At 51.4% G+C, this 27,199-nt stretch overlaps 2 protein-coding genes across 2 annotated transcripts in view; both read right to left on the reverse strand.

Moving 5' to 3' along the window:
- Positions 1 to 9,363: 9,363 nt before the first annotated feature.
- On the reverse strand, positions 9,364 to 10,315 carry SMIM12 (small integral membrane protein 12). Its single transcript, XM_065888177.1, has one exon. It carries the CDS (start codon positions 10,308 to 10,310, stop codon positions 10,032 to 10,034), a length of 279 nt encoding a protein of 92 aa, XP_065744249.1. The 5' UTR covers positions 10,311 to 10,315; the 3' UTR covers positions 9,364 to 10,031.
- A 7,531-nt stretch (positions 10,316 to 17,846) lies between these two features.
- DLGAP3 (DLG associated protein 3) overlaps positions 17,847 to 27,199 on the reverse strand; it is a 37,643-nt gene continuing 28,290 nt past the window's right edge. The window contains exons 7-10 of the mRNA XM_065888204.1: positions 20,846 to 21,330; positions 19,798 to 19,889; positions 19,415 to 19,558; positions 17,847 to 18,708 (exon numbers count right to left, since the gene is read on the reverse strand). Of these exons, the coding sequence (XP_065744276.1) occupies positions 18,490 to 18,708; positions 19,415 to 19,558; positions 19,798 to 19,889; positions 20,846 to 21,330 (940 nt within the window). The 3' untranslated portion in view covers positions 17,847 to 18,489. The remainder of the gene's footprint in view (positions 18,709 to 19,414; positions 19,559 to 19,797; positions 19,890 to 20,845; positions 21,331 to 27,199) is intronic.

Here is a 27,199-nt window from a genome sequence, read left to right on the forward strand (position 1 = left end):
GTCTGGGCAGGAGGCAGCCGGCAGCCTGGCCTAAAGCACCGTCATCCCTGCCTCCAATGCTGGCTCCTGGACCCTGGGGGACCCGCGGCCACATGAGACCCCGGGGCTGCTGACCCCAGAGGGAGGCACCGAGGGCTGGGGAGGGGCAAGGCACCATCAGAGGCGCCTGAAGTGACCTCTAGCCCACCTAGTGGGGCTGCATAAAAGTGACAGGGAGGTGGGCTCCTGGATTTGTTATCTGTGGCCAATTCTGAATCCCAGCAAACTTCTGAGCCACTTTCCCACCCTGCTCAGCTTTTATCAAAAAACACATAGCTCAAGGGAAAGAGTCTTTTCCAGAATATCAGCCTGAACCAAACCAATCAGACAGGTAAATCTTCTAGAAAACAGATAACAGAAGTGATGCTTGGATGCTCAGTGCTGCTTCTACTCCTCCCTACGCAGAAGGGTCCCAAGTTGCAGAGCTCAGCTAAAGCCCAGGCAGCTGGAGTTGTGTCCCCTTCAAAGTCAGTGTGGCCCCTCTGGGAGGGCCTGGGGCCACAGCCGGACTCTAATGGTTGCCTAGAGGCGGAAGGGCGTCCAGTCTCTGATAAGAAGGGGAAGACAGGACCAGTGCCTGCGCCCCGCCACTGACTGTTCCTTCACCCCAGAGACCACAGGGATAACCAGCTCAGAGAACCTTCCGGCCGAGGGTTCCCACCCCGAGGCTTCTGGTGAGAGGCGCCGGCACCAGCCTCACTCCAGGACCAGGCCAGCAACAAGGGACCAGTGAGCTCCTGCCTCAGGAGGCTGGGAACCCATATCCAAGGCTCTGGCCACTGCCGTCCTCTCCTTGGAGATTCCCCCAGAGGCAGCCCCTTCCATGATGCCACCCTGTCTATCCTCCTATTATGGGCTGAACTGTGTCCCCCGCTCCAGATTCATACATTGAAGACCTGACTCCTCGCCCCAGCACCTCAGAATGTGACTGTTCCAGAGACCAGGCTTAAGCAAAGTGATTAAGCGAAAATGAGGCCATTAGTGGGCCCTAATCCGATCTGATCAGTGTCTTTATAAAAGGAGATTTGGACACAGACACCAGGGGCTCAGGTGCCCAGAGGGACAAGCTTGTGAAGAGGCAGCAAGAGCATGGTCTCTGCACGTCAAGGAGAGAGGCCTCAGAGGAAACCAACCCTGCTGGCACCTTGATCTTGGACTTCTGGCCTCCAGAACTGTGGGAGGACAACAGAACAAATTTCTGTTGTTTACACCGCCTGGTCTGTGGTACTTCGTTGCAGCAGCCCTAGCAAACTAAGACAGCCCCCCGCCTCGTCCGGGGATCATGAGGAGGGGTCTGGGGGGCCTCCCCCCCATTTACTCCCAGCTGAGCCTCACAATGGGTTGGTGCTCCAAGAGCCACAACAACCCAGGTAGGGCCCCTCCCACTCAGCCCCACCCCTCCGCTGCCCAGCTTCTACATCCTCTTCCAGAAACCCCCATCTGCCTGCAGGCCATGCAGTGAGACAACCGAGGCAGGGCTATGTGGGCATCAGGGACCCCCCTGGAGCTGGGGATGCTGTAAAATACCAAGGGGGTACAGAGGGACTGGGAGTGGGGGAGGCAAGTGGGAGGAGAGCAGCATCGAATGGCAGAGCCAAGCGGCCTCAGAGTTGAGGACCAGGACCCCTCACCATCCCCCAGCCCTCTGCCACGGCATTGCCCTAGGCCTCGGTTCCCCTCTACAGTCAGGTACCCCTTCTTAGAGACCACAGACCTGAGTCCTGAAGTGCGGGTAGATGCATGGGATGGAAAAATACCACTAATCAAAATAACCAACTTTTCCTAAGGGCTAACTACACGTGAGTCTCTGTGCCAAACGCCTTGCGTGTTTTCTTTCCATCTTCACAATAACCCTGAGGTAAGCAATATATTAGTTCCACCGACACTTGAGATTAAACTCTGAGAAGTTAGGTAGCGTGGCAAAGGCCACAGAGCTGTAAGTGGCAGTGCTGGGCTTTGAACCCAAGCAGTCTAACTCCAGAGCCAAGTTTGCTGGAGGCAGAAGGGGAAGGCTGGGATCTGAGCCCACCGGTGACGCAAGGGCCAGCCAAGGACAGGGCTTTAGGGACAACAGCAGACGGAGCAATCCACCTTGTCATCAACTGACCAAACTGTAAACACAAAGGCCTCCATCTGTGGGAAAGACTGTGACCTCCTACCCTCCCGCACGTGGGGAAAACAGCTTGGAGAGCATCAAAGGGGCACAGCTGCCCCAAAGGTTTATCTTTGGTCTGTGTGCTGGGAAAATGAAACTGGGAAGGGGCAGGAGAAGCAGGCTGCAGCCTCGGGCAGAGACAAGCCACGCCAGCCACCAGCAGAGGGGCTGTGGCAGTGCCAGCTCTGTGCCCACTAGCCCTCACACACTCAAGGGTGTTTCCACTGGTAGAGTCAACTGGTTGGCAGGCCAGCTGACCTCAGTTTGGTGTGATGACAAGAAGCAGACTGGGAAGGGGAGGGGCCGTGGGATGGCCACAAGCCAAGCTCTGCCAAGAATTCCCTGTGTTATCTTGGGTGAGCCATTTCCCGCCCTGCGCCTCGATCCCAGGACTCCTCTCCTTTCTGTTTGAGCTCCTTGGGGAGAAGGGACAAACGAAGAGGGCTTCATATAAACACAAGATGTTCTAGGCCAGCTTCTTGATGAAATGAGGATACCTAGGGAATTCCCTGCTGGTCCAGTGGTCAGGACTCGGCGCTTTCACCCTGGGGGCCCAGGTTCAATCCGTGGTCAGGGAACTAAGATCCCGCATGCTGCGCAGCATGGCCAAAAAATAAATAAAATAAAATGGTTAATTAGAAAAAAAAAAAATGAGGACACCGAAGCCTGCCCCATCCCTGTTTTCAAGGCTTCTGCCTCACCTTCCAGCCCACCCCCTCCCAGGCCACAGCCAGAGGGAAGGCACGAAGGGGAAAAAGGAGACAGAGAAGACACTCCAGAAGCAGCGGTTCCCTTGGGCTCCCAGGCATTCCCATGCCTTCCCAGATTTCCGTGTTCCGCAGGGTCAACCCAGAGGTCTGCTGAGGCTGAGGGAGAGCCCTACCTGGTAAAGGCATTAAGTGGTTCCTTGGGCTCTGACCCAGAGCCCTGCCGGGCTCCTTGGAGGGTTCCCATCCACCCTGCTGAGCTGCTACACGGCTTTGATCACTACTACACGAAGGGTTTCCTGAATGCTTTCCTGAGGACATTGTTCCCCACTACAGAGTCATCAGGGTCAAATTCATCATGGGCTATGCTGGTCCAGGTCCTACCCAGTGGGGAAAGCCCGCCCTCTGTCCAAGCCCCACTTCCCCTGGGAAAATTAAGCCAGTGGTTGCTCTTCGTTTAGCTCATTACCAGCTTCGGGGAAGGCAAAGCTGTAGCAAAACACGGCTGCCATTAGCTCAAGGCTGCCAGGCAGCTCAAAGCACACACCTGGGAGCCCTGCTCCATCTTCCAAAGAGGCTGTCTCCAAACCCAGCCCCAGTTTCTGTCCCAGAATCACACTCAGGGGCCTCTTAATTCATTCAACATTTATTGGAAATGAATCTGTGCAAGGCTTGGTCCCTGCCCTCAAGGAACTCACAGTCTAGGGAAACAGACACACGACCATCACAGTGCCTTGTGTAAACGCTGCAGTAGGAGAGCGGACACAGGGTTAGGGAGGCAGAGGGAATGGCAGTCTCTGCTTAGCTACCTAGGCTGTCTTGTGGTGTAATGGAGTTCACCAGGCAGCCCAGGAGGCCCGATACATAGTGCACCCGGAAGCATCAGGCTCTGAACGAGCCTAACACGTCAGGAAATGGTATCAATACAAAGCACGTTCTGTCCTGGGGATGACGGGAGGGAGGCTAGGGCAAGATGATGAAAGAATCTGCATGGCACACAAGGGGCTTTGGTGAGAGAAGCCACGGAGGTCTTTAAGGAGTGACCTCATTGAAGGTGTGTTTTAGAGAGAAAATGCTGCCAGAAATGGGAGAATTTTCAGGAAGAGACCAAAAGTTTAGGCAAGAGATTATGACAGCAGGGAAGTGAGATGGAGAACAGAGGATGAATTCCAGATGAAGAAGAAGTGGGTCACCACAGGTTGGAGGAAGGGGGGGTCAGAACCAAGTTGAGCAACAGGAGAGAGGAGACGGAATCCATGCCAAACACCAGGCCAGGTGTTTTACAAACACTCCATCTTCACAAGAATCATCCCCATTGTACAGATGATGCTTAGAGAAGTTAAGTGACTTTTCTGGTCACACAACTAGATTACAGAGTTAAGCTTCAAATCCAGGTCAACACCTTTAACTGTCATACAAATCTGGACAGAGATGCAGTGAGCTGTTTCAGAGAATGATCTAGAGCTTGGGGGGAAATTCACGACTACAGATAAGACATCTGGGAGTCCTCAAAGTAGATCAGCAGGTGGTTGAAGCCACAGGTGAGGCTAAAACTGTGCAGCAAGAAAAAAGCCAAGGATGAAACTGCAAGAACACTCACAGGTAGGAGAACAGGAGGAGCCAGTGGCAGAGGAGACAGCTGGAAAAGGCAACACAGGTGGTGGTGATGTCAAGACAGAATTCAGTGAAGAGTGCAGGACACTGCAAAAGATTAATTAGTATGACTGGGAGTGGATACCACATGTGCAATCACAAAAGCTTTTAGCCAAACTGGTTTCACCACTTTAGTGGCGGAAGTGGAGAGCAAGCAGCAAGGGCTAAGAGGAATGCAGGGATGGGGCTGAGGGCAAGCTGGCCTCACAGCTTGTTTTCTTTTTTAAACCAAGCTTGTTTAAAAAAGAAATCAGGGACTTCCCTGGTGGTCCAGTGGTTGAGACTCCATGCTCCCAATGAAGGAGGCACAGGTTCAATCCCTGGTCAGGGAACTAGATCCCACATGCCACGCAGCACAGCCAAAGAAGACAAATAAATAAGAAATCACCTTGAAGGCTGCATCTGAACCCATACATGCAGAGTGTCAGGCCACACGGTTATGCAAAATTCTCTAGCTGCACTGGGCAGTTCAGGCCCAGAAGCAAACAGAAATGGACAGTGGAGCTGGGGTTGGAAGTGAAGGAACAGAGCCAGTGGAGAGGGGCATAAGAGTACAAGGGACTTTGGACTCTTCTAGACAGAAGAGCTGCCCTTTCTGGGACACCAGTAAAGATGTTTAAAAATCTCAAAAATATTTGGAGGACCCATTTGGAATTTTTAAACAAAAAACCAAAGCCAAGGTTCATCTCTGCATTGTGTAAAAGGGATTAGATAAACAGATAACTAATGTTAACAAATTTAATTAAAAAAGAATAAACTTTTTAAGTACATCAAGGCACCACTGGAACAGGATGCAAAATGATACACACTAATTACTAATTACTCCTCTTTACTCTTCAAGCTGATTCCCCAAAGACTTCTACTTAGCAAATACTTTGAAGAGACTGTTCAGAAAAAGAATAAAGGAGCATTTATGTCTATTCCATTATTCAGACTGGCTGCCATCCTGATTCGATAAAAGGGAGATTTTACTGGGATAGAATAGCACTTGCACATTTTCGAAGCTCTAAGCCGGCTTCTCGCTCTTTTTACACTACAGCAGGAAGAATTATCAGTACCCCTATTCTTCCAAGGCCAGAAGAGGTGAAGGGGCATGTCCCAGGCCACCCCAGTCTCTTGCCTCCAAGTCCAAGGCTCTCACCTCCACCCATCCTGACGCATGCTACTCCCCGGCGTTCCCCCACACCTTGCTCCGCCCGTCTTGTCTCTGACCTTGAGACGGCACCGATGCGGCTACTACTTAGCAACACAGGTTGAAGCCTGCACCCCCGTGGCCAGCCTGGTTCTTGGACAAGGCAGCCTTTCCTGTAAAATACTCCTAAGAAGCCCTCAACCACCAGGCCTGAGAGGGTCCCTGTGAGGGTGGGTCCCTGTGATCACCCTCCCAACCACGGCTGCTCTCCCCTCCGGATCCCTAGCTCACTAGGATCACAAGGCTACGTGAACTCACTAGGATCACAAGGCTACGTGGAACTGTTTTTCTGCAATAAAACTCCAGCAGCCAACATTTATTGAGCACCTACTTGTTGCCACGGACTCTGCTAAGAACTTTACATATGTTACCTTAACTTTGTAACAACCCAGCAAAAATAGGTACTCTTATCCCTGTTTTACAGATGAGGATAACCGATACCTGAGGCTCAGAAAGGCTACGTGACTTGCTCAAGGTCATTCAACTAGTGGTTGAGGCAGTACTCGTAAGTCTGTCAGACTCGAGAATCCACTTTATTTTCACTGTACCACACCGCCCTGGCTCACCACTCTACAAGTGCCTAGAGACCCACACCAGAGTGGAAAAGGAAAAGTGAGGCAAGGCACGAGCCTTTTCATTTTCACTGCCTGGCTCCCAAGTGACTCTGGGGACGCTAATCCCATGGTGTTTCACTCGGCCGACGGCCTCACCAGCCTGGGGCCCTGGGAAGCTGACAGGAGTCAAAGGGGCCCCTGCCAGGCTTGTCCTGGCAGCTGCCCAGCTGACTTGAGCTAACACAGCAGCAGGCACAGGAAAGGCTCGAGAGAGAGTGGAAAAGCACCAGACCCTGGGCCGCTGAGGGCAGAGAAGTGATCCCGGCCATGTTCAGACAGGATAACGCAGCTCTAAAGCCACCACTATCACCAGGCTGGGAAGAGACCCGGGCGGGGGCCGGGAGGGCTGGGTAAAAGCCCCAAGTACATCTATTTACTAATGTGTTTCAGTGAATCCTGACTGCTGGGCCAACCCAAAAGAGGGTCATGTGCCTCCAAGGTGAATCAGCGAGTGTGGAAGAAAACCAGTCCATGCCCTGGTTGGTCCCAGCAAGCCTGGCCCACCTTTGCCCCATCCACAGAAACCCTGCTGCCTGATGACACCTGAGCAGAGGCAAGAAAGCACGCATGATCTCACAGCCCCGAGGTAGCAGAGGAGCTCAGCCAGCCCGTGGGAAAAGAGCGAGCCAGCTGAGAATACTAACAGACTTGCTGGAGGCAAAAATTCAGCGAGGGCAAGCCCGAGGAAATAGAATTATTTAAAAGGAGCACAAAGTGAGACTAGAAAAACAGAGCAACCTGGACTTCCAAAGGTAGTGCTTCTTCCATCAGGCACTGGGAGGACGTACATCAGTGGTGGCAGGGTTATTCCAAAATATCTGAAAACCCAAAAACGTCTTTGTGGGAAAACTTTTTGTGTGTTATTTCTGTAGGTTTTCTGTCCTGTTATGTTTTGCTTAGGCCAATATTAAACTACATATGTGCAGGATGCCCAAAAGTGTTTTGAGGGAACCAATCCTGGGATCTAATGTTTGCCACAGTTGTTAGACTGCTTAAAAACAAAGCACACCTCTAAGATTTCATTAGAAGGCAAGGGGCAGCTTGACAGGTGGCATACTGGCAGCCACTGGGTCAAATTAACCCTATGGGTATGTTAACATGCTTAGAATTTTTAAAAAAATAAATTTTCAACATTTAAAAACCAGAAGTTTCCATACCACACACCTCTCCCCCCCCCCCCGCAAAAAAATCTGAACTTCTGGCATCTTTTAGAGAGGAAAACAACAATCTGGTATCTCTGGGCAAGCAGCACAAATTGGAAGAAGCTGCACAGCCACTGCCCCCTTTAGGCAGGCCTGTGCTTTTCTAGCACCTGGACTGGCCGCTCATTTAAGCCACCTGACTGACCCCTGTAGGCAAGAGAGTTTGCTACTGGTGGTTTAGCCCAGTGAAGGGATCCCAGGCTTGGTCGTCCTCAGGACTGCCACAGGGGGACAGCACTGGTCTGCCCATGAGGCCTGCGACAGCCTGAGCCTGTAACCAAGCTGAGCTTATTAGCACATCCTTTCAGAACCAGAAACCTCATCCTCACTTCAGCAGCAGACCCTGCTTCCCCACGCTCCCCATCGGACTTATGCCCTGAGAAGCAACAGCAGCTCATCTCAACATTCCCAGCAGGCCTCAGTGACTGAGGGGAAGCCACCGAATCGACTTGCCCTTCCTCCTCTGGCTACCACTTTCCACGTCCCCCCGCTCCTCCCACCCCACAGCCGGCATCTCTACCTGTTCAGGAATTCTACCTTCACCCACCTGTTAACACCACTGGGCCTCAGATCCTGAGGTAAGAGGCAGGGCAAACACCCTCCTCCTTTTAAGGCAGGTTCATTCTTCATCAAATGCTCATTACTTGTCTTTGCTCACTCAGGTTAAAGGTCAGTTGACTTCGTGAGGCAACAGGTCGGCTCTCTGCTCTCACCCCTTCCAACCTCACCGACAACATCTTTAGTGGCAGCATTTAGTATAAGCTCCTACTGCCCTTCAGGAAAGACATTTAGTATTATGCACTGAGGCCCTTAAAACCGTTCGTCCCATTTCATCCAAAATGCCATTTACTCTTAGAGGAAAACATAGGCAGAACACTCTATGACATAAATCACAGCAAGATCCTTTTTGACCCACCTCCTAGAGAAATGGAAATAAAAACAAAAATAAACAAATGGGACCTAATGAAACTTCAAAGCTTTTGCACACCAAAGGAAACCATAAACAAGACCAAAAGACAACCCTCAGAATGGGAGAAAATATTTGCAAATGAAGCAACTGACAAAGGATTAATCTCCAAAATGCCATTTACTGTTCCTACCATTTAGTCCAAAAATGCAGGAAAATCCTTATATAAGATACTCTTTGCAGTATTTCTCCTAGTGAACGACCAGAAACAACCCAAATGTCCAGCAATAGGGAAACTGTTAAAAACAAACTATGCTATATTCCCACTTGATGGGCAATTATACAGCTAATGAAAACAATTAGGATTATGAGGACCATGTGATAAGATAGGAAAGTGATTACGATATGAAAACACTATGTAAAAAAATATAAAATTAAATGTACAGTAGTATCTAAAAAAACCAGTCCAAGGATTAGTGAAAGATACCAAAATGTTAATATTTTTATCTGTACCAGAGCCCTCAGAATGTGGGTAACCTTTTTTAAACCCCTACCAAATTTAATGTACATATACTACTTTTATAGGGAAAAGTATGTGTGCATGTGTGTGTGAAGTTGGAAAATTTGATAGCAATTGTTAAGCTCCTTGGTCTACTCTTAATGTAGACTTTGAAAGTATATAAGCCTCATGTCATCATGATAAAAAGGCCCTTGGGAACCTGCACCTCCAGGACTCACCGCCTCCAGGATCCAATGCAGCCACGCTAGTAAAACAAAGCTTCCGGGGCCCCAAAGTCCTTAGTTAAAGGCCAATTTTATCCTACCCGGAGATGCCTGCTTTGCATAGCTCCTAGGAGACCCCAGCACCACCTGGAAGACAGGATTAGATCAAAATGGTTCTCAGACGCCACTTTAATCAAGTTTTGCACTACACAGTGACGGGGTGGGGGGTGAAAGACAATGACTGTTTTCAAGCAAATCCACCTGCCCCAAGGTGAACAGCCTGGGCTCCCAAGAACAGAAAACTGCTTTCCTTCCCAGGGGAATCCCCTTCCTGAGCTGACAGGACAGGATTTCAGGGAGAATGCACACAAAGGACAGAGCAAGCTAGCTAAGGGAGCCAGGGAGATTTCTGAACTCTTCCCAGTGCAAACCAGAACTAGGCATGTAGGTACCCCTCCTAAAGGCATCACCCCAATCCCAGCCACTCCCACCTGAGGCCAAACTGCCTCCCCACAGGGAATGACGGCCAATGTTCACTTCATCACTCTCCTCCCAGTGGTGCACCTAGCAACACAGAAGCCTGAGCAGCTGTGGTCACCATCCAGCAGAGGCAGCCTTCAGGCCAGAACCCTCACGGGCCTTCCACTTCACTGGCCCCTCAGCTACTAGTGTGTCTGCCTGGCCATAGCAGAGCAGCCAGTATGTGTGTGGCTGTGTGGGGCGGGAGGGGCCAGAAGAAGCAATAAAGCAAATCAGTTGTGGGTTCTGGTTGCTGGGTTGACATGGTGGCAGGACCAGTCCTGGCCCCCAGAAGGACCCATAGGGCCCTGTGTCCTCCATTAATTCTTCTCCGGGCGGTTTCTGTTCAGGACAGCTTTAGGGGCAAATTCCAGCTTGTCCTTAAGGCTCACGACCTGGGTGTGGTCCTTGCCTAGCAGCTCATCCAGCTTGCGGTCCTCCCGGCGCTCCGAGATGCTCTTCTCCTCCTCCACAGGCTGGAGATCCTTCCCCCGGATGAACCATTCCAGGTGGTAGCCCACAGCCCCAACCACGAAGGCCACGGGAAAGGTGACATAGGGAGCATAGGTACGCACCACGGTCCAAAGCACAGGCCACATGACATCTGCAGAAGAGGAGGAGGCCGCATTAGGGAGAAGCAGCACCCCTTCCCACCAAACACGGACAACCCACCAGGGCTCTCCACTCACCAGGCAGCCTGGCACGATTTACTGAGCATCCACCCCATGCAGAGCAATGCAAGAGGGCACCCTGCTTTATGCAACAGTTGGGTCTCCGAAACAATCCAGGAAATTTCAGAAGAGTCAATTGTTAGGGAAGGGGGAAAGAATCTCGTTTACGTACTACACTCTTTGACAATTATGCAACCACGTATGGCAGCGTTCCCCACGAGAGGACCTCTGAGCCTTACCTAATAAAGCTTCAATCCTACTGTTGACCCCAGGCCCTCCCTGCACAACTTGCCAACATTCTAAGAGTGGGTAAGAGCCTTTCTCTGCTCTACAATATTCCTCCATCAGCAGAGCCAGCCATCCTTTCCCCACCACGCTCACCCCTGTGAGTCTCCTGTCTCCAGGTTAATGAGAAGTAGTTCCTCTGCCCCACATAAAGAATAAGCAACATATTTAGGCAGCCAAAACCCCAAACCATTACCCAACCACTCTGGATTTTAGATAAAGATAATGTTTTTTTCCTATTCTGAACTTGACTTTTCTAACAAGACAAACCTCTTCCTTACAAATCTGCTTGCCAAACCCCTTTCAAAATACACTCTCTTCAACCAAAGCCATATCCTCGTATTTGCATAAACTCCTAAAAATATCACCAGCCCATTATACATACTCTGGACACACTAGAACTTGAAAATCTATGTTAAAAAACTACTGTACAAGAAGTGGAAAAACAAAGAAATGGAATGACCCCAGGGCTTCCAGAAATAAAGTAAGGCAACACCAGGATAATGTAAAAACACACAAATTGGGTCACTCTCAGCCATTTAGTCTCAAATGATCATTATCATTATTAACAATTATCAAAGACGATTCACAACTATCATAATAGTGATAGCTCCATTTATTGAGCACTTATTACATGCCAGACCTTGGGCTAAGCTCTTTATATATACTATCTCCTTTAATCCGCATGTCCACTCTCTTGATGTAGCTGGCATGACCAGAGGGTTAAGTAACATGCCCAGAAGTCTCAACTGAAAGATCATTCCTTTTGTGCCCCTGCAGGTATTTCTCCAATCTAGCTATCTCTGGTCTGAACCTCGCCAAAGTTAAGATGACTCTCTCCCCCTCCCTTTGGTTCCAATTCTCTCTGGAAGAACCCCAGCATTTTGTGGACCCAAGACTATAATGGACCATCACCAAGGAAAAAACTGCAGCAGCTCCAAGACTGCCCTCTGAGTCCCTGTCTTAGCACCAGGCACTATGCTGGACAATTAACACACTAGTCATCATCTGATCTTCACAACACCTCTATGAGGTAGGAATTATTAGCCCAGATTTTTGTTGAAGGCCACAAATGCTCAGGGACATAAGCTTAACTTGCCCAAGATCACCAGAAGTGAGAGAGACATTGACTGGAACCCAGGCCTCTCCAACTTCAACACCTATGCTCCTTCTACTGGAAAGAACACACTGCGAATAGGTGTATGGTTTCTGTCCAAATCCTGGACTTGAGGAGAACTTACTGCAATTTTTTCCCATCAGCTTGGCATTTCACTACCTAGAAGAGCTTCCCTTTTTGCAAACTCTAAGATTACACTCAGAGATTTGTGAAATTACAAGATTTAGGAGTTGTTAAAAGAGGCACCCTTGAAGAATCTCAAACCTAATATTTCATTTTCTTTCCTACCTGTAAGCAAGTTCTCTATAAGTAAACACTTTTCCTAAACAGCAACTCTCCACTCAGATTTCCAATCTGTCTTCAAATATACGAAGCATGAGTCCACAACTAATATTGCTTCTCACATGCAGCCCGAGGTCTCCCTCTGTGGTCGGGTTCACATTCTAACCATTCCCAAATAACTTAATCCTTTTATTTATTCAACATTTATAACCACTTTCTCTGTGTCACACATTGGGCTGGCCTACCCCATGTGTCTGCATTTCTCAAAGCACTTAACCCTCCAAGAGGGAAAGGCCCATGTTTGTGCGTCCCCACTGTGCCCTATTCATCCCCCACCCCTCCCACCACGCCCGGCATTAAGTGCTTAAAAAGTCTGGTGAATGAATGAGAGCTCAAGCAACTCACTTGTGTAAAACCACCGCAGTCATCTAACCACCCGCCCTCGAAAGGCGGCAGGAACACAGCAGGTGCCTTTGCTGATTACAAGTAGCTAGATACTCTAACAAGTCATCTCCAGGGTGTCAAAACGAAAGAGGCAAAAGTGGCAAATATTTCCAGCCCCGCACCGAAGGAGCCTGAGCGTCCGGTTAAGGTCAAACGGTAAAGGTTGCCGGGAAACCTGCCCTTGTGCCGGGGACCTCGGAGGCCCAAGGAGACGCGAAGCCGCAGTCCGAGATTTGAGAACTGCTAACAAGGGCAGAGGAGACCTGGGTGGAAGAATTCATTCTGACCGTTACTGAGCCCGGTCCGGGTATGAGAGCGCAAGGAGGTCAGGTCCAAGGGTCTGCCCTTCTCCCTCCTCTAGGTTCCCGGTCCCCTGCCCCTATCCCACCACGCTCACGGCCTCGTCTGGTCTGTCCTCACCCACGTGCCTAAGGCCGAGAAGCCCGGGCTGCAGAATGTCTGCAGGGCGCTCAGACTCCCACGCCGAGCCCGGGGAAGAGAGGGAGCAGTCTAGCCTGGCCAGGGCCGCAGCGGACGCTCGCCATCTCCCTTCCCCTCACTCAGAGGTCAAGGCCACCAGCCGTCGCCACGGCTACGGGCGGCCCAGCAGCCGCTCGGGGGTAGGAACTGCCTGCCGGGACGAGTGCTCACCCGCGCCGCAGCTCACACCCCGCCGTCCGGCCCCAGCTTTCCGCCCGCGATCCGCCCGCGCTGGGGTAGCACCGAAGCCGCCACTCCCAGCGGCCCGCGAGACCTCGCCCCGGACCCCGCCCACCGGCGCCGGCTCCCTCGGAGCGCAGGGATTGGCTGAGCTCCAGAGCCAAAGGCCTGAGGAAGCTAGGGCTCTGCAACGGGCCGCGCTGCGCTGAGGCATACAGCGCCCCCCCCCGGACAGGAGGTTTCCCAGTGACATCACCACGGGCTTTCGCGTGGAGAAAGTGGAAGGTCACGCATTCATGTATTCAACTGATGTTTATTAGGCTTCTTCTAAGACCTTGGTCTGGGCACAGAAAAATAAAAAACATGATCCTTGACCTCAAGAAGGTCTCAGCAGAGTAAAATCTAGAACTCTTAAGAACTCTTCTGGTCTGGGCTAGCTTTCTAGCAGCGTGACCTTGGGAACATTGTCCATCTGCCTGAGCCTCCTTTCCTTCTTATGCATAGAGGTAATAACACCTATTTCACAGGAGGTTGTGAGAGTTGATGAAACAATGTATGCAAAGTGCTGTGCTGGCACATAACAAGCAGGGAAATAAATGGTACTATTGTTAGTATACAAATAATTGAAATATAGTAAAACCTGTCTTACTTGACCCCTTAGGTGCAAGTATTCACTGCCTCCTCTGTGTCCCCACTGTGCCCTGTACAGATGTCTACTTTAACACATATAGAAAAAAAAAAACACCAAAGCTTAAGCTCCATAACACCCCCACCTAGCCCTGTCTTTCCACCTTCATTCCACTAGTCTCAGACAGGCGTACTTATTTACCTTTGGTAACACATACTAAACCCCTCCTATTCCCCCACACAGACCAAACTGTTTCACACCTCTGTGCCTTTATTTATGCTTTTTCATCTACCTGGAGTGCCCTTCCCACCTTTCTTTACCAAAGTAGCTCTGTCTTGTTTTTCAAGCTCAAGGGACACCTTGGTAGGAAGCCTCCTAGATTGCATTATCAGGGCAGATTCCCTTCCTTTATGATCTCAAAGATCTCAATGCTAAGCTCTGACAATGGAGGTGGAGAAAAAGGAACAGATAAAGAATAAAGAAATGTGTACGAAACCATTATTAGCAGAACGTGTTCACTGAGGGAGGACAAGGGAACAGAATTGCCCAGAATAACTAGCATTCAGTCAGCCAATTAACATGTGCTAGGCATTGGGGATGCAAAGATGACTGGGACCGTGTTTTCCCCCAAGAGTTGTCTGACTAACAGGGAAGCAGAGGGGTCTACAAAATGTCAAGAGAGTGTGAGAAATGTGATGACGGGAGCATGCACAAGTAGCACAGAGAAGGAGCCCCAGGAAGAATCAGGGAAGGCTCCCCAGAGGAACCTGCCCTTGAGCTAAGTCTCAAGTAGTGGCTAGCAGTTCTGTCAGGCAGAACTGAGTGGGGCTGCAGGGCACAGATTTAGGAATCAGAGAGTTGTGGGTTCAAATCCTAACCCTGCTGCCTGTTAATCTCAGAAAAGCTGTTTACACTCATTGTTTTAAAAAAGACAGTAATAGTACCCACCCCCCTTTGGTTGTTCTGTACTAAATCACCTAATGTGTATAAAATGCTTGGCATTTACAGTATATGGCACCTTCTAAGTGCTTGGTAATTGATCACCAGTATGTTTAGTATTCCTCAAATTTACCCCTCCTTCTGTAATGTCCTATGTCCATTTATGGCATTACTTACTCACCAAGCCAAAAACCTAAGTGACATCTTCAAGGCCTCTTCATCTCTGCATTATTCCCCAGATCCAGTTTATAGCACCTATGCCTCCTGAATGTCTCTCAAATTCATCATCATCTCTTACCTAGACTACCTCGGCAACTCCCTTCAGTGGTCTCTCTGCCTTCCATTGCCTCCTCCAGTCCATTTCTATTCTGTTGGCCAAAGAGTCTTTCAAACACTTAAATAAAACCATGGACTCTCCAACTTAGACCCATGGCTCCCTTCCAGCCACATCTCCTTTATTTCCCCTCTACCCATCCTAGCCTGTCACCTGTCTCCAGTCTCTGCTCTTTCCATTATCCCACACACACATAGCATTCCATGCCTTTGCCTAGGCTGGTCCTTTTGCCTGAAATGAATGTCTTCCCTCCTCATCCCTGACTACAAAACTCTAATTCATCCTGCAAGGCCCAGTTCAAAAGGCTCCTCTTGCAGAAAGGTTTCCTAGACTCGCCAGCTGCTAGAGGATCCCTCCTCTGGTCTCTTCCGCCCCTCTGGGAGAGCAGGCCTCCCTCTGTACCATAACTTTGTGTTTATGTGCCTTGCTATGGCCAGATGGGAGCAACTCAGGCACAGGGACTGGATCTAATCCTTCACATGTCCATGGAGCCCAGCACAACTACCTGGGCCACAATACCCTAAGGAGACTCCCCACACGCCCCCTACATCAGCCCCACAAGGGGAGATTTTAGACACCACATCTGTAGCAGGATGCCCACACAGTCTTGGATGCTACCCGTCTCTCCGTGTCCATTCCCATATACCTCATGGTCCCGGCAAGCCTGGCCCAGTTTCTGAGAAAACACGGAGACCCATAAAAATCTATATAATGTAGAGGTTAAACTTGGACTCAGCTACTTCCTGGCTTTGTGATTTGGGCTAAGTTGTTGAACCTCTCCAAGCCTCGGTTTTCTCATCTGTAAAATGGGGGTGATAACAATACATGCTTCATAGGATTGCCCCGAGTATTGTCTAGTTCAAACCTCTCCCAGGTCCCCATTTTCGAAAAAACTGACCTCAGGATGATAGCCACTCAGCCAGTGCCCCACTTGGCATATCTGGGGGAAATAGACATATGAACATTTCTAGTTGAAACTGTGAGTCATCCAATTTCAGTATTCCCAAACCTGGCTGCCATCAAAATGATGCAGTGGTTAAGAATCTGCCTGCCAATGCAGGGGACACGGGTTCGAGCCCTGGTCCGGGAAGATTCCACATGCCGTGGAGCAACTAAGCCCATGTGCCACAACTACTAAGCCTGCGCTCTAGAGCCCGTGAGCCACAAGTACCGAGCCCATGTGCCTAGAGCCCGTGCTCTGCAACAAGAGAAGCCACCACAATGAGAAGCCTGTGCACCACAGGGAAGAGCAGCCCCGTCTCACCGCAACAAGAGAAAGCCCGCACGCAGCAACGAAATCCCAACGCAGCCAAAATAAGCCAAAAAAACTCATCTGAGAGCAAAGACTCTATTCACTAAGCCTTGCACGGGGCCCAGGAATCTGTTTGGAATCAGCTCCAGGCTGATTCACTTTTGGGAATCCGGGTCGCACGGGAGCCCTCTTCACCTCCCAGTGGTCTCAAATGAGTGTGTGTGGGAATATGACCTCTTGCTTTTCAGGTGGTCTTCCAGACCAGCCTGTAATATATGTTCATGCCACTCTCTTGTTCCAAACCCTTCTGTGGCTCCCCGTGGCCCTCAGGACCCAGGCCCACCTTCCTCAAATTGACCCAAAAGCCCAGCATGATCAAGCCTCTGCATTCCCAATACCTCTTTCTCCTCCAAGCCTCTGCACAGCTGTTCTCTGAACTTGAACATTCTTCCCAGCCCTCGCCCTCCTTCAGTGGCTAACACCTAGTCATCTTTCCAGCACTCACCCTTATAATGTAACTGCTTATTTACTTGTCTTTCCCATATGGCTGTTAGCACCATAAGAGCAGAAACTAACTTGTTCAGAGCTATCTTCAGGTGCTGGACAGGGCCAACAGTGGTTCTTGATAAATATTTGCTGAATACATGAATGAGAAGAACTGGCTAGTCCAGTGTGGCCCAGAAGAGCAGCCAACCCTTTTGGAAGGTTCTTCGTCCTGCGTCAGAGTCCACATCAACGCAAAGACTGGAGAGAGGGCTTTGTGGGTAGGAGCTGCCATTCGACTCTTTCTGGGCTCAAAAGGCTGTAGAGCTAAACGCTCAGGATTTACATTAGACAGACTTGGGTCCACCACTCTTAGGCCTGCCTGTGACTTTGGCCAGGGCACTTGACCTCTCCTGGGCTTCAGCTTTCTCACCTGTTGTAAGGATGAGCTACGTTCATGTAAAGCACTCGCATCTTGCCTGACCCTCAGCAAGCATCCAATAAATATTAGCCATCACTACTAGGTTTGGGATGCCACTGAGCTTCCCAGGAAAGTTCTGTTCTCTCTTCTGTTCCCCATCAATGTACCCATGCACAGGAGGCATCAGAAAACATGACAGCACAGAATTGAACAGTTTTCTGGAGCAGAAAGAACAGTGGCCCCTTAGGGAAAAGGAAACCAATATTTGTCCATATCGAAGAACAGCAGCCCTCCTGTTTATGGAGCACACGCTGTGTGCCAGGCATTGGGCTCTGGGCTTCCCTCTCTGGGGGAACCCTGGGGAACTGGAAGGCAGAAAGGGAACCGGACTAAACTAGGAGGAATTGGAAGACAGGCCTCTTCACCCCACCCGGGCCTCTCCAGGAGGGCTCAGGTCCTCTGTCGCCACCCGGCGGGGCCGAATCCCCATTCCCCCAGCTGGCCCAGACAACTCCGCTCTCCCCAGACCAAAAGCCTGGGCTCCGGCCTCTCCTCCCTCCACCCGCTGTCCCAGGCTCGGGCAGAGGTGGCTTCTTCTGGAGAGAGCAGCTGGCTCGAGTGCAGTTCTGCCGTTTTATTTTTCCTGGGATACTCAAGGGGATGTGGGAACAGCCACAGGTGTGGTGAGGGGAAGCCCCCATCTCCCCTCCCCAGCAGCGGGGAAAGGGGAGAGGCCCAGGCGCCCTGGTCCTGGGTTGGTCCAGCCACTGTGGTCCCTGGGCCCGGTGGGCTGAGGGCTGAGGGTAGAGCCCCTGGGAGGGTGGGGCGGGCTCCTAGGCGGGGTTCGGGATTCTTCATAAAAAGCCACGAAGCTTGATTCCCCACGAAGCCCAGCCCCGCGGGGTGGGGGGGACGCAGAGCCCAGATGAGGGACCCGGCCCGGCCTGGCCCGTGGGGTAAGTAATGGCAGAGATGGTGCCCGTGGGGAGGAGGTGGGGACGAAGCGTCGGACCTGGAAGGTGGGGGGTCCCGGTGGGAGCGCAGGGCGGAGAGGCACGGCCCCCAGCCCAGCCCGGGCGCCTTCGCGTGGGGTCGGGAAGGTAAAAAACCCACGAGACCGTGACGGGCAGGAGGGGCCGGGGCGTGCGGTGCCGGCGGGGCGGGCGCACGGGGCAGCCCGCGTTCACAGTGACCTCGACGCTGGGTGTACAGTACGGGTAGAAAACCGCGGGCCCGGGCCCGGGCTGGGCGGGCCGGGCCGGTCACAGCCTGGTCTGGGCCTCGGGGATGTAGATCTCGATGCTGTCGGCGCTCTCGGTGGCCGAGCTGTGGCGGAAGGAGGCGGCGCGCTTGGCCGCCAGGAGCCGCTTGCGCGCTTCCTGCCGCTGCCGGTCCACCGAGTCCAGGGAGCGCTCCTTCACCGGCACGCCCCGGCCCCGCAAGGGCTTCTTTGGTATCGGCGGAGGGACCTTCTTCTCCTCCTGCCGGCAGAGGGGGCGGCACTTAGTTTGGGGGCGGGTCCCACCCGACTTCCCAACCGGCACCCCCGCGGCCCGGAACGGTTAACAGCGCGCGCCTCTGACTCGTGAGAGCGGTTCTTGAGAGCGTGTGACGGCCCCCGAAGCCCCAGGGGTGCTTGTTCTGCCAAGGTGAAACCCACATTTTTCATTTTTTAAAGAGATGGACTCGAGCGCCCCCTGGTGGAGCCGTTTTCCACAACTCGCATCAGAGCGTTCGCTCCCTCCTGGTCCACAGGAGTGCAGTTCCCCCGACGCCGGCAAGGCAATGAGGGCTCACGTTCCAGGCTGCTGGGACCCATCACTGACAAGGTCTGGTGAGATGAGGGCTGAGGGGACCTTGAAGGTCCCCTCTGTGCCGAGGTCCAAGCTGAGGGCAGTCTGCCCTTCTGGAAGCTCTAGTTTGGCTCCCTCAAACGACAGCTGGTCCGAGGTGGCTGCAGCCACCAAAGGGTTCTTGCAGCTCAGGCAGTGATGAGCAGTGGGACCAAGCAGAGGGCAGTGACCAAGAGCAGGGTCGAAGAGGGTCACCATCACCTGTCCAGGACTACCTTTGCTGCCCAGGGTCTCTTCTCCTGCCTTTCTCTACCGCCCCCCACCCCGCCCACACTCTCTGGGGAAGGGCATTTTCCAGGGTCTGGACTCTTGGTTTGAAGGGACCTCCCCCCACCTTAGGCTCCAGGAGTTTCCAGCTGTTGGCCTTGAGTTGCTGTAGCTCCAGGAACTTGAGGGTAACATCCTCGATAGAGAGCTGCAAGAGGTCCCAGAAACCCGCCAGGTCCTGGAAGGTGGGCACGGGGAACGCAGTGGGGTCCTGCAGTGGAGGGTGACAGAGGGGAGGCAGTCAGTCGGCAAGGTCTGAGCCCCAGCTTGGACCAGAGAAAGCCCAACCCACCCTCATTGTCAGGAAGCTCAACCTGGGAGAGTGGGGAGGGGACTGGGAGGTAGGGAGACAAGACAAGACAAACACCTGGTCTCACTTCCAGGCATACACACACTCCAGTCCCCTACCAGGTACACACACCTGATAGGCTCCGTGCCATGGGCACTCACCATGCTTTGCTGACACAGCCGGAAGAACTGCTGAACCTTCTGGGACAGGAGAAGTTGTGTGCTGCCCACGGCACTGCGGATCTTCTCCAGGACTGGAGAGCAAAAGGAGATGCGGGGAGAGGAAAGATGCCTCTCCTTACCCAGCCTCCAGGAAGTCTGCCCTGAAAGACTGACCCCTCTGTTATCTGGCACCGTCTATCCGTCTGTCTCCTCCGGCCCCCTCCCCATCCCATCCTCAAGGTCATGACAAGCAGCTCCTATCCCACTTCACTAGGAAGACTGTCTCCTCAGACACTGATGTTTCTTCTTTCACACGATCTACACGTCCTGACTGCTTATCCTCCTGTGTCCGCTTCCCTCCCATGTCAGAGAACAGATGGAAAGCAGTGCCAGCCTGGCCCAATAGCCTTAGCCAGGCACTAGCTCCGTGACCACTCATTGGCAGAACTTTGTCACTCATCAGTATATGACTCCTTGGCTCATTGAGAATTACCAAATAATGTCATGTGCATGACTCTTGTCTTCTAGTCACTATCCCATCAAATTGGGGATTCTGCGGTTAAGACTGTGTCTCCCCTCAGACTGGACTTGCAGGGAAGGGCATGTCCTCCCTTGTGCAGGGCCCTGTCTCCCTGGCTGAATCTCCTTCTCCTAGGCCTCAGGCATGAGCTGACACTGTGCACTGCCTCCCCCTCTGCCTGAAGTCCTGGTCTCACACCTGGATCAGACCTGGATTCCCACACCAGCCCAGATGGGAATAGGGTCCCCTCAATCCCCATGGACTTGGGCTGTCAGCCATCTCCTAGAAGGCCCAACCCTTTCACCCGGTCACTTTCCCAGTCCTATCTCTGACCTCTGAAGCTGCTCCCTGCTTCCTTCCAAGAGCTCCCAACATGCCCTACTGCCAATAGGAGCCACCAAGGTCTGGGGCCATACGACCAAACTGTGAGAAAGGCACAGTCAGGCCCAGCCAAAGGCCTCTCCTATCACATCGCGGTAGTGGCCGCCGCCGCCACGATGCCTCCGTGCCCGGGGTCCCCTCACTCACTCTCCTCCGGCAGTTCATAGTCCTCCGCCTCGCGCTCCATCTGCTGGCACCAGTGCTCCAGCTTCTCCACCTCCGCCCTCAGCATCTTGATGAACCACTCGCCATCCCGTGGGCTGGGGGACGTGCGGCCTGAGTCGGGGAGGCTACGTGAGCCGCGCTCCATCCAGGAGTCACGGCGCCCGGACCCGGGGCCGGGGGTAGGGGCAGGGGCGGGGCCGGGCGACCCATCGGTGGCCGGCGGCTCATACGGCAGTGGGTAGCCCTCGCGGTAGGCCCACTGGCCTTGCGTGTGGACCGTGCGGAAGACTGAGTAGGTGGGGGCCCGGGGCCCGGGCTGGGGCTCAGAGGCGTGCCTCTGGAAGGAGCGTCCGAACTGCAGGGCCTTGTCTTCTGTGGCCACGGTGGCCAGGCCGGCCAGGCCCTCCAGCTCCAGGTCGGCCTGCACGCCGGCTGTCACACTGTTGGAGCGCTTGAACCTCGCCCGCCTGGTGAGAGAGCTGGCGGTTATCTCTGCCCCTGCCCAGTCTCATCCCAGCCCTCACCCGCACCCCAGGCCAAAAGGAAACCTACAAAGTGATGGACATTAATTCACGACCTTTAAATGTATCAGTCCTTGCCACGGGTCGGTACATAACATACCTACCTGTTGCACCGGTTCTGGACAGGGGTGATATTCAAAATATTTAACCACCTGTACTCCATGGGCAGAACAGATGCTGGCAGACACCAATCAGACGGACAAAGCCAAAGTGCTAGGGCATCACCCCGCAGAAGCTGGATTGTGGGCCAAAAGGGCCTGGGGAGGGTCCAGGGTGGTGGCTCTTTACCAATGAACACAGCATTATTTCAGCATTTTAACAAACAACGTGTCTTCGCTAGTTCATACCAGCTGTACGGGTATATCCTCAGTCCTATGGAGAGATGAATAAACTATAGCACAGAGAGGCCCACAGTCAGCCAGCTGGAAAACAGCGGAGCCAAGATCTGGACCCAGGGCTGCCACGCTCCACAGCCCAAGAACTTCCCACCATACCAGCTGCTAGAACATCAGGAAGAACTGCCTTAGAGCAGCTGGCGAGAAGGGGTGGGCTGCAGCTGGGAGGACTTCGCCTCTAGGGACCCCATGGCTCAGCACGGAGCCTGGCCAGACACAGTCAGCGGGTGCCAGTGGAGCTGAATTAAGTTGTTGGCAGGAATGACACAGGGCCTGGAAATTTCTTGTCTTTGAGTTAATAAAATGCAAATCTTATGCAAAACAGAATGTCAGTTGACCTTGTTCTCCCCCTCCCCACTGAGTTCAATCAGAGTGAGGGCTCTTTTCTATGAAGAAGTAAGTGCTCCCTGAGGCGCATGAGGTTGGGGTCAGATAATAGATAATACTTAAAGAAGAGAGAGTCAGGAGATGTGAGGGTGGCAGGGAGAGGTGAACAGACGTTTGAGGTCTGGAAATTCAAGGACCATGAAAGAAAAGCCCATGTGTCCTAAGCTTCCTCCACCCTCATATGGTCGGAAGAGAGAGGGATTTGGGGGACCAGATTTAGGGGCTCCTCCTGCTTCCCAGAAGACTCCCCCACCCCCCACAACTTTAGCCTTCCTCATGCTGCCTGGGCCTTCTCTCCCTGCCTGCCTGCTTCCCTCCAGCTGGCGGGCTGCCTGCTGGGAGCCTGTTGCCATAGAAACCAGACCCAGAAGGATGCTGCAGGACCCAGGAAAGAGAGATGCACTCATGTGCAGTCCCCAGCCAGCCCTATGTACCAACCCCCACCCAGAGAAAGAGAAAGCCGGAACATACCCGCATTGCCTCCCATGTGGTCTTCACCTTGGCACCTGCCCTGGTCGGGGCTTGCATCTCTCTTTCCTTGACTATTGGATCAACCTCCTTTCGGACACTGCTGCCTCCACTCAGAATAGCACAGAAGAAGAGCAGTGGATTGTGAGGCAGACCGGAGTTCTAACGCTGGCCTTGTTGCTATGTGCCTTTGGGAGGCCACTCACCCTCCACCTGGGCCTCCACCTGGGCCATCTAGTAAGTATATATGTATGTGTGTATATAAAATACACTATATGATATATATGAATATGTATTATATATAAACACACACACACATATATGCTATAAAATGACAGGAATGAACCAGTACCAATGCCAAGGTACCTCCTCTCTCTAAAATTATACTTTGCAGGTAGGGGATGAGTGAAATAGGTGAGGGAGATTAAGAGGGACAAATTTCCAGCTACAAAATAAATAAGTCACAGGGATGAAACGTACAGCATGAGTAATACAGTCAGGAATATCGTAGTAACTTTATACGGTGACAGATGGTAACTAGGCTTACCGTGGTGGTCACTGAATGATGTATAGAAATATTGAATTTGTGCACCTGACACTACATAGTGTTGTAGGTCAATTACACGTCAATAAGAAATAATAATAACATAATTTTTTGAATAAAATAAAATGAAATTATACCTTTTAAAAATTATACCTTGTAAAATTATACCTATGCATATTTTAAGATCTGGGGCCCAACATTCTCTCACCAATCCACCCAGCACTGGAGTAGTCTTTCTAAAGCTGACCTCTGCCCAACCCATCCCCCTGCGCAAAACCCTTCCATTGCTCCCCACTGCCAACAAGATAAAGCCCAGGCTTCCTGTGCTAGCATTTACTCCGGATGCAGTCCTCTCTGACCTCATCTCCCTTGAACCCTCCTTGCTCCCCAAGTAGATTATACTGGCCCTGACTTCAGCCTCTGCACGTACTATTCCCCTGCCTGAAATGGCCTTCCTCCCCCTCACTGCCTGCTGGTTCCCTGCTCAAGCCCCCTCCTCTTCTGTGAGCCCCCTGACTGCCCCGAGGCCATCCTCGTACCATCCCTCCCTCAGCCATCTTCTTGCATTTGGAGGCGGTCCCACGGTTTGGTTACATTGCTCTGTTTCTGGTGAGAGTTTTGTATGTCTAACTGAACTGTCAGGGTGCCCTTTGGCTCCCTTTAAATATTTTTGTGCTTTGAGCTCCAGTTAGCCTCTGGCTCCTTCGGCACTCCAGCAATTGCAAACCACACAGGTAAAGGTGGGGCTTGCCCCAATAAATACATTAGTGAAGATCTGCCTTCCCTATTTGCTTTTCTGGTACTCCCATGAAACATGGAGCTGTCCTTTGTCATCACTGGGTCTGTGCCTTCCACTGTCCTCTGAGGGGTCCTGAGAAGATCACACTGTATCTTTTTTTTTTTTTTTTGGCTGCGTTGGGTGTTCGTTGCTCCACGTGGGCTTTCTCTAGTTGCAGCGAGCAGGGGCTACTCTTCGTGGCAGTGAGTGGGTCTCATTGCAGTGGCTTCTCGTTGCGGAGCACGGGCTCTAGGTGCACAGGCTTCAGTAGTTGTGGCATGTGGGTTCAGTAGTTGTGGCTCATGGGCTCTAGAGCACAGGCTCAGTAGTTGTGGCGCACAGGCTTAGTTTCTCCGTGGCGTGTGGGATCTTCCCGGACCAGGGCTCGAACCTGTGTCCCCTGCATTGGCAGGCAGATTCTTAACCACTGCGCCACCAGGGAAGCCCCACACTGTGTCTTGATGGAAGTAGGCCACGCAGTCTGGAACAGAAGCATGAATGCCCCAGGCTTCATGGTTCTCAAGTCAGTACCTCAAGTAGCTCTCTCACTGTGTCTACTTGAAGGAAGACCAAAGAAATTGAGGAGCTTATGGGATTACTGGAAACACAATCTTCACCAACACTTCCAGCCAGGAGCCAGAGATTTGCACAGCACAAGCAGGAATTGGTCATCTTTGTGCAAGTGGCATTTAAAACCAGCAGTGTGAGACAAGATCACCCAAGAAAAGAGAAATGGAACAAAGATGCAAAGCCCTGGGGAACACAGACATTTCAGGGGCCAGTGGAGACGGCAGAGCCCCAGGCGTGTCTAAGCCAGAGAGGAAGAGGAGGAAAATCAAGAGAAGGGGACCACAAAAGGATGAAATCCTCAAAAAAGGGTCTCAAGCAGGAATGAGCAGCCGACTGGAAAATGCAGCCAGTTGAGAATGAAAGGTGTCCATTGACTTGGCAATATGGAAGCCACTGGTGATCAGGGCAAAAGTCAGTTTGGTGGAGTATGGGGGCAGACGCAGATGGAGGGGGTTGTCAGGAGGTGGAGAAAACTAGGCAAGACAACTCTTCCAAAGGGCTTGGTTGAGAAGGAAGGAAGAAAGAAGACAATGTACCTTTAAGGAAGGGATGATCTGGTTATTTGTCAGTTGTATCTCAATAGAGCTGGAGGGGGAGGAAAAGGAGGGACAACTGGATGCTTCTCACATGCCATATCCCCAAGGGGCAGGTAGAATAATGGCCACCGGAAAAAGTCCATGTCCTAATTCCCAGAACCTATGAATATGTTACCTTCCACAGCAAAAAGGACTTTGCAAAAATGATTACGTCAAGGATCTTGAGACGAGATCCTGCAGTCTCCAGTTGTGTCCATTTTAATCAAAAGGGTCCTTCTAAGTGAAAGAGGGAGGTAGGAAAGTCAGAATCAGAGAAGCAGATGGGACAATGGGATCAAGGTTGGAGTGATTGCCTGTGAGGACTCAACCCGCCACTGCTGGCTTTGAAGACAGAAATGGGCTACAAGCCGAGGAATGCGGACAGCCTCTATAAACTGGGAAAGGTGAAAAAATGGATGCTTTCCAGAGACTCCAAAAGGGGTCAGTCCTGCCAACACCTTGATTTTAGCCTAGTGAAACCCAGTTCAGACTTCCAACCTCTAGAAATGTAAGATAATAAATATGGATTATTGGATGCCACTAAAGTAGTGGCTACAATACTGTGCTGTAATAATACAGCAGCCGTAGGTAACTAATACAACCTGTAAAGAGAAGTCAATTCAAGCTAGAGAAGAGAGAGGCAGTAACCCAAGGACCAGATAGGAGGGGAACAAATAATAACCACTTTACATGAATCAATATGCTCAGCCCTCACATTAGTATCACCCCTACTCACAGATGAGAAAACTAAGGCTTAGAGAACCTAAGTGACGTCCTAAGACCAGACACTTATTAATTTAGTGCAGTCTGTCTGCAGAGGCCAGCTCTTAAACCATTACACTCCACTGCCTTCCTAGGACTGAGGGACGGGAGCAGCTTTAACCAGAAAGGCAGAGGCCTCCACCCCTGAGGCAGCACTGCTGGAGGAGGCAAGGAAAGAGATGCAGTTGGAGGCTGGTCCGGCAGTGGAGACAGGTCCCACCAATGACCTCAGTCGTTACAAAGAAGTAAGCAGGGAGGTCGTCTGCTGGAGATTTGGGGGTGAGAAGGCTGGGGGAGGGAACGAGAATGAATAGTTTTAAGGAAGGTAGGCTAGCAGAGTGGTTAAGCATGTATGCTCTGGAGCCAGAATGTCCGGGTCCAAAACCCAGCTCTATGGCTCGTGCCTCAGTTTCTTCATCTATAAATGAGAATGATAATAGTACCTACTCACAGGATTGTTATGAGATAATGTATCTAAGAAACTTAGAACAGCACGTGGCCTGCCCACTGCAAGTGTTAGCTGTTACATGGTGAGGCAGGAAGGTTTGTAGCTCACACTGAAAAAAAAAGGGAGGTGGACAAATAAAACAATGGGAGTGTAGCACTGAGAACCCAGCCAGACCATTGTAGTTATTGATTATTATGATTGCTGTTGATCATTCCCATCTGTTCTCCCACAGCACTCTGAATAAAACCTTTTTTATACTCCATATCACATTGTATTGTAGTTAGTTATTTACATATCTGTCTCCCTTACTAAATTGGGCAGTTCCTCAAATAAACGTTGATTATTTGGTTGGTTGGTTGGAAGGGAGGATAGTAGAGATTACAAATCATCCCCCAACATCCATTCTCCTTTCTTCCTTAGTAAAAGAATCCCACGATTTTAAGCTAGACACATGGTCCCTTCAAATAAAGATTCTTTTACCCATCTCCCTTGTAGCTAGGTGTGGCTATGTGGCTAAGTTCTAGCTCATAGGTTATAAGCAGAAGTAGTATGTGCAACTTTCAGAAAATGTCCTTAAAAGGAGAGGGCATGCCCTTCTTTGTTCCCTTCTCCTCCCTGCTGACCATAATGTAGATATGATGGCTGGACCTCAAGCAGCCATTTTGGAACATGAGATGGAAGCCACGTGCTGAGGAGGGAGGAGCAATAAGATAGAAGGAGGCTGGGTCTGACACTGCGGAGCACCTACCAGCCCTCAACTGACTCTCTGGACTTCTAAGCAAGAGAGAAATAAACTTCTATCATGTTTGAGTCACTGTCATTTGGGGGTATTCTGTAACTCACAGCCAAACCTAATCCTAACTCTAACTGATCCATTTTCAGGGTAGT

Source organism: Phocoena phocoena, chromosome 1 (assembly GCF_963924675.1).
Source record: "Phocoena phocoena chromosome 1, mPhoPho1.1, whole genome shotgun sequence".
Lineage (NCBI taxonomy): Eukaryota > Metazoa > Chordata > Mammalia > Artiodactyla > Phocoenidae > Phocoena > Phocoena phocoena.

Bases quoted from the DNA above. Each gene is read 5' to 3' on its own strand.
- SMIM12 (XM_065888177.1), bottom strand. From the start codon at position 10,310: ATGTGGCCTGTGCTTTGGACCGTGGTGCGTACCTATGCTCCCTATGTC.